This window comes from Populus euphratica, unplaced genomic scaffold (genome assembly GCF_000495115.2).
Source record: "Populus euphratica unplaced genomic scaffold, PopEup_1.0 scaffold73.1, whole genome shotgun sequence".
Classification (NCBI taxonomy): domain Eukaryota; kingdom Viridiplantae; phylum Streptophyta; class Magnoliopsida; order Malpighiales; family Salicaceae; genus Populus; species Populus euphratica.
In genome coordinates this window covers 1,210,245-1,221,368 of record NW_011499895.1, presented here as the reverse complement: position 1 = coordinate 1,221,368, position 11,124 = coordinate 1,210,245, and the positions used below count along the sequence as shown (strand labels likewise).

Sequence of the window (11,124 nt, the reverse complement as noted above, 5' to 3'; positions counted from 1 at the left end):
TGGAGAACATGCTCAATCCCAACAAAGAGTTTGAAATTCTTTCGAATCTAACATGTCCAACCATGAATAATTTTAGAGGGTAGTAGTTAGATGGCTTTTTTAATAAAAAAATATCAAAAAATTCTAAAACCAAAGAGAATTGAATATGTATATAAAAGAAGATCTAAAACTATTAGGCTTGGAATTGCAGCCAAACTCAATATTTTTAGATTTAGCGTTGCAATTACACCTAATTTTAAATTTAGATGGTTGACCTAAGTGTCGGACTCCGACGAAACTGCAAAGCCCAATGGATTAATAATAATATTAATAATATTTTTTTCAAATTTATTATTCATCTTCGAAAGAATTTTATGGAATCAATAATAGTATGTTCGTGTTTGTGCAAGTTTAGATTCGGATGCGTGATCTAAGTGTCTTGGACTAGACGAGGCTGCAAGACCAGTACTATTAATAATATTTTTTAAATTTATTATTATTATTATTATTAATTTTAAATTTTATCCTTTAAATCAAATCTATGGTTGTTTTTTAATATTAATGAAATTTTTTACAATTTTTTAATTATTATATTAATAATATTAATTATAATAAAAATAATAATATTTTTAATATCAATAATAATATTAAACTTACCCAAGTTTAAATGAGTTTGGCTGCAACATCAAGTTCAAGAGCTATGAATTCCTTTCAAATATCAAACCCAAAAGCTTGGCTGGGACCCTAAATTTTCTAAAGAAATTTTTAGGAATCCCACTTTGTTTTTTAAAATTTGTTGTTTATGTTGTGTTTATGTGTTTTGAAAAACTTAATATATACATCGTTATTACCTAATCTTCTTCTATTTTTTCTAAATATATAGTTTAAGATGAATTGTTTTGTACCCGATAAATATATTTTCTTATTGTTGTTTAGATTTAGATTCAATATCAGAGATTATAATTAATAATTTTTCTTTTATAAAATCTTCAATTTTAATTATAGATTTCAATTCTTTATAATGCATGCATGCATGTATGTATGTACACATGCATACACATGAGTTTTATAACTGTTATTGCATGTATGTATGTACACACGCATACACATGAGTTTTATAACTGTTATTAAATTTGATTTGATTATTTATGTATGTGAGTTCAATTTGATTTGTGTTCAACCAAATACTGGTACTATATAAATTAAATTAAGATTATAGTAAAAATAAATAAAGTTCTTTAAAATAAAAATTATAAGAAAATTAAAAATTCAGATTAAAACTAGAAAGTTAGTCATGGTTGCATGAGTTATCTCATATCTAATTCTTTGATTGAAGGTTTACAATTAAGAATTTCTTTTCATTTTTATTAATAATTACAACAACTTGACATTGTACTAAGGAAAAAATATTGATAGGTGCTAGACAATGAAATGTTTTCTTAAAATATTTATGTTTATTTCTCAAGAAAATAAAGAGAGAGAAGTCAATTTTAACTTATTGATTATTTATCTTGATGTCCTAATAATTGTGAATTATGATGGTTATAATAACTTCTAGCTAAAATTAGCTTGACCAATCACATAATGTCATCCCACAGAGCAACTAGTAGTCTAAAGAAAATTATTCAATACAAAACAAACATATTATCACTCATAGCTAACCAACTATAACTAATGAAAATTTAACAACAAATAAAAAAATAACAATTAAAAAATTATTTAAAAACATAATTACATTGATCATTCTATAGTTCTCATTTTTTACTTTGCCTCAATTCTTTTAGAAATTACACTTTAAATCTTAGAGTTTATACATTTATGATATTTTACATCTACACTATGACGCGTCAAAAAATAAAATCAATAAAAAAAATTGAATTACTTATAAAATTATCATTATATTTTAATTAATGACTAAAAAAATTCTTATATTAAATATTATAACTTTTTCATCAATTATTTTTTAAAAAAATACTAGCCACATCCTCGCCCTTTTATCCTTGGTTTTTTCTTGAATTGCTGAAAGATATGATATAATTTTTTATTAAGATTTTCATATATAAAAAAACCTATAACCCATAAATTTATGTATGTATGTATGTATGTCTACATACATACATATATAAGCTCTCTATTTTATGTAACTCCCTTCACTTATAATAATAATAATAAAAAAAATACATCACTCCCTAGAATTAAAAAAATAATCTTACCTTTCTTATTATTAGTTGCCACAATACTACTAGGAATATAAGAACACCCATCTATGAAAGAGAAGATGGGTCTATAAGTTGTTAAGGATGGAGATTTGGCTGTTTTTTTTTCATACTTCTTTTTTGTAGGTTTCATTTTCTAGGTTTACGTGAGGAGGTGGTGTGATTACAAGATTAAGTTGGTAAAGGGAAGGGAGATTAAAAAGAGATAGAAAGTGTGATTTATGTTTAAAACAAGCAAAACACCATGGTAAAATAATTAAGAGTATAAAAAAAAATCAAACTTATATGGATTAATAATATAAGTTTGTTTAATATGAATTTTATGATATGGATTTTTAAAATTTTATGGTTTTATAATATAAATTTATTTCTTATTATTTTGAAGTTAAGGTATTTAATACAAGTTTATTTGTTGGTATTCTAAATTTTATGTTGTTGTTGAAACGGATCAAACATGATATTAACAAACTCCAAGCTAAATTAGTCAAAAAAAAAAGATTTTTGTGATTATGGCATCAATTTATGATGGGTTAAACTTGGTCAACAAAAGACTAGAAAGCAAGACATTTAAAAAGGAAGGTAAGACAAAAAAAAAAATGAGAAAGCTTTATGATTTAGGGATTAATTTCATTGATTGATGGTTTAGAATTTAGAAAAATAAAGAAAAATATGGTTTGATTTTTTTTTTCTAGATGTGATTAGGTTTGTAAGTTTTTGAGATATAATATATATATATATAAGGGTAATTTAGTTATTTTATAATTATAGAATGTTCAATATAATTATCCCTTAATTGAATTAATAACATGTTTAGCCTTTCAAAAAAGATGTAATTATAGAATGTTCAATATAATTATAATAACATGTTTAGCCTTTCAAAAAAGAGGTTTAAGTTTTTTATATGTATAATACATACCTAAATAATTATCTGAAAGGCTCTCTTACACCTTTTAAATCAAGATATTTCTTATAAAATTAGAACTTGTAATATAAATTATTTATTTACATCTCATAGTTGTATCTCTATATTTATATTTTAGATATACAACTTTATCCAATAAAATAACATTAATTAATTCTTTAATCAACTCATCTTTTTCATAGACAATACCTCCTTAATGCACTTGGCAACTATCATACTTATAGCCAAGTAGTATTCTTCATCTTCCCTTTTTAAAAATGCATCCACAATAATATAATTTTTTTCATTTTTATAGTGAATCTCATAATTCAAACCTTATAATTACTTAAACCCATTTTCTAAATTGTAGAGTGAATCATTTAGTCCAACATGTACTTCAAGCTCTCATTATTAAATTTAATAATAAACTTTTCATGTTCCAAGTAATACCTTCATTTTTAAGTTGCTTGCAAGAAAAGTAATCATAAATGCTTCTTAGTTGAAATCTTGCTAATGTAAGCTAATGGCTTATTCTATTGAAAAAACACAACTTATTTCAAAATCACTTACATCAATCTTTAAAATGAATGGGTTTGAAAAATCGAGCAAAGAAAGGAATGAAGTGGCACTCTAATCTCTAACTTCTCAAATGCTATTTTAGCCTTCTATTAACATGCTAGAAAACCAAGGCGAAAACAGTCCAATGAGGGCCTACCAAGAAAACCAAGAACATCTCTTAGCTTTACTCATACCGTTAGAAGAAATGTATACAAAACTTCTAAACGTAGGTCATATGGCCCATCTTCCATTTTCACCACTAAAGCCTTCTTTTTTAAATTGGTACAAACTAGACCTAACATGTGAGTACTCTACCGAAAATCCTAGCCATAATATTGATACTTCCTCGACATTTGCGAGGAAGTTCTTGCAATTATTCAATATAAGATGGATAGTCTTTCAAGATATCCCCAATATCAATTCCAATCTCTTGCCTAATTATATTTTTAGTTGTGGGGGAGTAAATGTTGTGAAGTTTAAAAGAAAAAAAAAGGTTTTAAAAGTAACTATGGATAGGTTATATGACATGTTAGTGCAAGTCGAGTATTTACTAACAAAAAAATAAATCAAGTTCAAGAAAGAGTGATAGTTTTTATCGATTCCACAAAGTAACGAGACATAACATCAATGAATGTAAAGAGTTTTGCTAGAAGGTGATATAAATAATGACTCAAATAAAAAATAAGATAAATGATGATGCTATATGTATGATAAGTTTTCAGTAGGTATGGAGTATAATTGAACAACATAATCACATATAGAGAATATTTAGGAACGCTGTGCAAACCACATTCCTAAAAAAATTAATTTTTTTGTATATTTTGAATCATTTTGATGTATTGATCTTAAAAATAATTATTTTTAAAATAAAAAAAAATATTTTAATGCATTTTAAAATGAAAAAATTATTTAAAAAGCAACTGTAATCATACCCCCAAATAGACTTATAGAAAGCTACTCTAGTTATCCTTCTTGTACATCTATATTCATTTTATTTTCTTTATTTTTCTTTTCAGGTACATTATTCTCTCATTTTATCAACTTAAAAATAAGAGAATCCTTATATTAAGTATGAGACTTGTTTTGAAAAAGAATACTAAATATAACCCATGTTTAATTTTTTTAACTTAAAAATCTATAAAAAAAATAAAAAGGTCTAGATTCATTTGATTTTTTTTAATATAAAAAACCAAAAAATTCGAATAATTCATTTAATCAAATCAAGCTAAACTTTTTAATCATTTGCAAAATTTTCACGAGATCTGATGGTCTTTCAACTAAAAGGCCGAATAAGTCAGCCCTCTATCTGAATGGGCCCACACAACACTGTCTGTAACGGCCCAGACCAGACCACCCTCTGTAACGGTGTAAAAAAAGGTGTTCTTGTTCTTCAATCGGCAAGGCAGCAGCGAGAGAAGATCGAAACAGCAGCCATGGCAGGAGGAGGTAAGAGGAGATCCAATCACAACAACAAAAACAGAAATAAAAAAATCGATAACAGAAACATCAGAAAAGACAGTGGGGCCAGCAGTAGGAGCAGAAGAAGATCGAAAGAACTTCGAAATTCTCTCTTTGTGGAAGGCGGAGTCTTGGCGGATTGGTCCCCTATCCATTCAGGTCCCCTGATTCTTTTTCTCTATTCATTTTTCTCTCTTTTTTGGAGTATTTTTGTTAGGAAAGATCAAAACTTCTAAGTTCATTTGAACTTAATTTTTTACCTGAATTAGGGTCTCTCTCTCTCTCTCTTTTTGGATTTTTTTTGGTGTTGACTTGCAGGAAGAAGTAGTAATGTGAAATCGAATTCCAAGTCGGGTTCGAAACCGGGAAATTCTAATCAAGGAAAAGCGTGTTCGGGTTCTAAGAATGCACCGCGTAAAGCCAGTGAAAATGCTTTTGGATACAACTATCCTTGTTTTGATGTTCAGGTATTTTTACTAGGATTTGCTTTCCAGCTATTTATATGGAACATGTATGAGTAGACTGGATAAAGAGAACTATCCGGCAAACTCCTAATCGGGTTTCAATTTAGAATCGGAGTGATTAGCATTTTTAACCATGCCTCCTTTTCGTTCTGTGGTTTTGGTCTAGGGTTTCAATGATGTGCTTTCTGTAAAATTCACCTAAACCTCTATCTACTTGAATGGAGCTTGAGAAAAGTTTCTCCCTTTAATAAAAAGTATGTGGCATACTGTCACTGCGAGATATGTAAAGCCAGAAGCTTTCATTTTGTTTAAGATTTTTAATTATTGTGTGAACAGATTGGGAAGTTGGTAAAACGATTTTACTTGTGGAGTTATTCTGTCTTTTTTTTTCCCCTTCATTTATAGGAGGGTACCAGCAGAGATATGGATGTGTCGCAACCTATAGTTTTGGTGGATTCGAAGGAGACACATATTGTTGCTTATTTAGATGAAACACAGACTCTGAAGCCCTGTAATTTGAATTTAACTTACGAATACAGTTCAGATTTTCTGCTTGGCGAGAGCTCACATAGGGAATTGGGGTTCTGTGAAGAATTTGAGGCAACCCCAGGTGCTGAATCATCCTCGAAGCAAATGGAAGAGGAAGAAATGGATTCTGATGATACTGCTAACTGCAGGGCAGGTGAAGAAATGCTGACTGCAGTATTTTCTCCGAAGAAAAATTCAGCCTTTTTGTCAATTGGAGGCATGAAATTATTCACCCAAGATATTTCTGATGGGGGAAGTGATGGGGAGTCACTCGATGAAAGCTCTGAATCTCAAAGAGTTGAACTGTCTCAAAGTGATGACTCTGAAGACGCATCTAATAGTGAATTGGATGTTGATGATGATGTTGCAGAAGATTACTTGGAAGGAATTGGAGGCAGCTCCAACATATTAGATGTCAAATGGTTGCTAGAAAATGTTCTGGATGATTCAGAAGAGGATAGTTCTTCTAGTGGTTGCTTTGATGAGACTCTAGAGAAGTTGGGTGGGATTGGCCTCCAGGAGGCGTCTAGAAGATATGGTATGAAGAAACCTCAATCAAAAAAGAACCATGCTTCATCTGCCAGAGATATGTCTCAAGATTTGGATCATTTTATGCATGTAAAGGATCCAAGAACAGTCTCTGCCAAAAAGAAGCATGTTGCACGCTTGTCTTCTCAAAGGAGTAAAAACTCCAGAAATTTTCCTGGTAATGTTTGCTCATCTGCATTTATCCTGGTTAATAGCATTCCACATTAGCATGTTGTACTTTAGAGAAGGGGGAGGGGGGTGTTGTGATCCAAGTAAGTGTTGTATGATAGCCAGTAGTGGGATTGATTGAATAACCTACTTTGTCCTCGTGTGTGAGCATGCTGTGCACATGCTTTTATGTTTACGCATGTGCATGTCTCTCTAGAATCCGTTTTACCTTATTTTGCTTCTGGATTATCAAAATAATGCTGGCAAGGTGGTTGCTTCAGTTTCTTGAAGTTAGAAAGTTATTCTTCTCTGATGTTTTGATTTCTCTGGAAACTGATATGAATGGGTGCAACTAACTTTTTTGCTTGCCCTAACCTGCTAACCAATCAGGTGAAAAAAAGAAGCATCGTAAAGAAATGATTGCTGTCAAGCATCACCAGAGAATGCTGAGCCAGGGAGTTGATCTGGACAAGATAAATAAGGTAAATGAATCCTCCTTTGATTGATTGTCCCATTTAATAAATGGGATTGAAAGAATGAAATAACGTTTAACAGTGTAATTCAGTGCCATTTAGTTTGCAGGCGTAGCCATAAAAAAGAAAAGGACAAAAAAAGAAAAAGAATTTATCTTTGTGACTACAAAGCATTACCCACTTAGAATGAGATGTTACCAAGATCTGGTGTTGTTTTTGTTTGATTGGAAATGGGAAGTATGGTTGCTTCCTCTTCTATACTACCTAAACAAGACCAGTGGGAACAGTTATCTTTCACTTCTCACATGTTTCCCTTCTTCTTGCTTTGTTATTTCATGCTGTTGTCCATCCTTCTAACAAAACATGGTAGAAGTTTCCAAATCTGTATAAAGATTAATAAGAATGGTGTTCTGATAGTTTTCCTTTAAAGAAAAGCCTGTAGCCATGGAAATGATCTCAAGTTCAAGTATAGTATCAGACTTGATTTTGTCTATATGCTAATGAAGCTAGGGAGATTAATAGTGTTCGTGCTTTTTCATGTAGTTTATAATGCCACGTGCCTTCTTGTTAGGATTTATCAACAATGAATTATTCTGAGCTGATCTAGTAAGTATAACCAATCACAAAAATAAGTATAACTAATAGCAAAGAACTAGTGACCATCTTTTTTTTCTCTTTTGTCCGTTTTAAATTGTGGAAACTAGGGCAGATTGTTTTGGATGAAGTGGATATGTTTTGTTTTCAGCCTGTGCATTAACGGGATTGTTTCCAGGTATGGAAATTTGTTTTCTCTGTCTTACTGATTATAGTCTTTTATGATTCATTAACAAATTAGCAAGGATTTTTCCCCTCCTTTTTTTGGAATATATTTTTCTAGCTTTTAGGCCGGCACATGCTTCATAGTGATTTTCAAAGTTCATTTTTATTTAATTATATGGTGATTGAAATAAATGTTGGTAATTGTTTGAAAATCTTCAATTTTGGAAGAGAATGCATTTCTTAAGTTGAAACCCCCATTCCTTATTTATGCTTTTTTCTTTATCCTGAAAAACAACTTTTTATTGACAAAGTTATATTTTAATAAAAATTCAAGATAATTAAAATAAATATTTGCAAGAATCTCAATAATTTAAATAAAGGAGTGAAAAAAAAATATTTCTAGAGGCAAAACTCCCATTTCCTTGTTAATTTATTTTGTTTTAAAACATATATTTTTTAATTAGTAATGTTTTTTAAGCAAAAACTTATCATAATGTAAAAAGCAAAAACAAAAATAAAAAAAAATAATATCTTTGTAATTTTAATGTGGCTATATGAAAAAATCAAAGAATAATTAATTCATGAAAACCATATAAGAATTAACAATCAAAGGACTATTTAATTCCTATTGAATGTTAATGTGCAATTTTTTACAATTTATAACATATTCACTTATAATTGTTAAAAAAGTGATTGCAAATATAAGCATAAAAGGTGCAATCTCATTTAAAAGTATGACATAATTTCATTTAAAAAATATGATATAATTGGATGATTTGTTAAATAGCATTATATTATTAATTTAAATAAGGTTTTATTTTAAATTAAAAAAAAGTTTGATGGGCTTGGAAGGCTAGTCCCACACACTTGGACTCAAAAGATGACATGTTGTCTGCTCTGAAAAATCAGGGCCAAGGTTTTTGACCTTTAAAACTCAATATTGAGCCCATTTTGACCAGAAAAAAAACAAACCCTCGAACACATGTAAGAGACCTAAATTATCTCATTTCAAACCCCAAAACACCTTTAAAATCACTTAAAAAACCAAAAATCAATCTAGATCTAAAAAATCTTAAAAGATCAATCCACTTTTTCTAGCATTGTTGATGGGCGAAACCACTATCATTGAACTCCTCTTTCCAAGATGAACACTTTGTGCTTGTTTGGGAGTGCTTTTAAAAAGCGTTTCCAAAAAGATTTGAATTTTTTTTTTAATTTTGAATTAATATGTTTTAGATGTTTTCAAATTATTTTGATGTGCTGATCTCAAAAATAATTTTTTAAAAAATAAAAAAACATTATTGACATACTTTAACATTTTGAAAAGCAACCACAACCATACTCTCAACACGCTTTTTAACACCAAGACTGACTTTTTTGGTGGCTGGAATGTAGTGAGCTGAATTTTCTGTCCTCGTCATTTTCCAGTGATGTTCTCTTTAACCTCTCACAATCCAAGGACTTAACAGAGACAAAAATGAAGTTTGTGGATTGAAATGTGAAACAATATAAAAAAATTGCATCACTATGACGCTATCGTAACGTGAATAGTGTTTGTATCTAGAGCTATAGTGAAACCCTGTTTTCATTTAATTTATAGTATAATAATAATAATAATAATAATACAATGTGCTTTTGGGCTTTGCTATTCTAATGTTAGTAGCTTCATCAGATCTAACAATATTCTAATGGTAGTAGCTTTCTTCCTGTTAGGTTCGACAACATGCAGCGTGTTATTGCTTGCATAGTGGATCCCAAGGTTCTGGCAAGAAAAGGTAACCAATATGAACTGATTCTCCGTATGTTTGCTGAGGTTGATGCTAAAACTAGCTGACAATTTTTTCATCTTTCAGCCTTGTAACAGGGACACGAACACAGCACACATGCATGCCTTCAGCAAGTGATAAACTTCGTCTAGAAAAGGTGCCAAATTTTCATGTGATTGCATTATGCATTTTATGCAATTGCATGCTCTGGTTTCAACATTTTTAGTGGTTTTGCATTGCTAACTGCTTTTTAGATTTTCTTTCTCTAATGATTTCTGTCTTTTGATTTCAGCTGATGGGGGCTGGAATTGAGGATTCTGATTTTGCTGTAAATGAAGCCTCAAAAACAAAATCAGTTAGTGCAGACAGAAATAGGAAGAAGAAAAGTACAAGGGGGGGTTCTGGGAGAAATGGTTTATACACTAATCAACCAGTGTCATTTGTGTCAAGTGGAGTAATGCAACCTGGAGTCGTTGAGACCATAACAGTGGGTGCTCAAGAGATAAATGAAACTGGCGAAAACAAGGATGCCACTAGCTCATCGAAGTACGGTGCATTTGAGGTGCACACTAAAGGATTTGGATCTAAGATGATGGAAAAAATGGGATTTATACAAGGTGGGGGATTGGGAAAAGATGGTCAAGGTATGGCACAACCCATTGAAGCAATCCAGCGGCCTAAATCACTTGGTTTGGGTGTTGACTTCTCCAACATCAGTGGTGACTCGGTGAAGAAGAAACCTCAAATTCTTGAAACTGGAACTGGAAAGTTCGAAAAACATAGTAAAACTCCAAGCTTCGGAGCTTTCGAAAAACACACCAAAGGATTTGGATCCAAGATGATGACCAGGATGGGTTTTGTTGAAGGCAAGGGCTTGGGTAAAGATTCCCAAGGTATTGTCAGCCCTTTAGTTGCTGTTACGAGGCCAAAGGCACGGGGATTGGGTGCAAAAAGTTAGGTCTTTCCCTTTTTACCCATAAAAAAAGATGGACAACACAATGTATAGTTTATTTAGGCTGATCGTTTCAAAGGTACTTGCTGATCAATTGATCTTCCCTTCCCTTGTACTTCAGTAAAATATATCAGCATCATAATCCATGTGCTCAAGATGTCTTTATGAATATGATCTTCTCTTACTTCCCTTGCCCTTCAATTCTCCTTCCTGCCCATTTGCTTTAAAATGAAGTGTAGGTGTCCTACTATAACTGGATTTTTACGTGTAGATTAATTGTAGGGTTTGTTTATTGACAAGTTTTTTTGAAACAAAAGATGATAGAGCAAAAGTATCAGTGGTCGTGTTCCTCAGCCACTTGTTGAAGCTTCAAC

At 30.7% G+C, this 11,124-nt stretch overlaps 1 protein-coding gene across 1 annotated transcript; it reads left to right on the top strand.

The window, feature by feature from the left end:
* The first annotated feature begins 4,964 nt into the window (after positions 1-4,964).
* Positions 4,965-10,937, top strand: LOC105131955 (uncharacterized). The gene is made up of 7 exons (XM_011035180.1): positions 4,965-5,271; positions 5,431-5,579; positions 5,982-6,810; positions 7,191-7,282; positions 9,746-9,807; positions 9,886-9,955; positions 10,091-10,937. The coding sequence occupies exons 1-7, from the start codon at positions 4,965-4,967 to the stop codon at positions 10,754-10,756; spliced, it is 2,175 nt and encodes a 724-aa protein (XP_011033482.1). The 3' UTR covers positions 10,757-10,937.
* Positions 10,938-11,124: the final 187 nt, after the last annotated feature.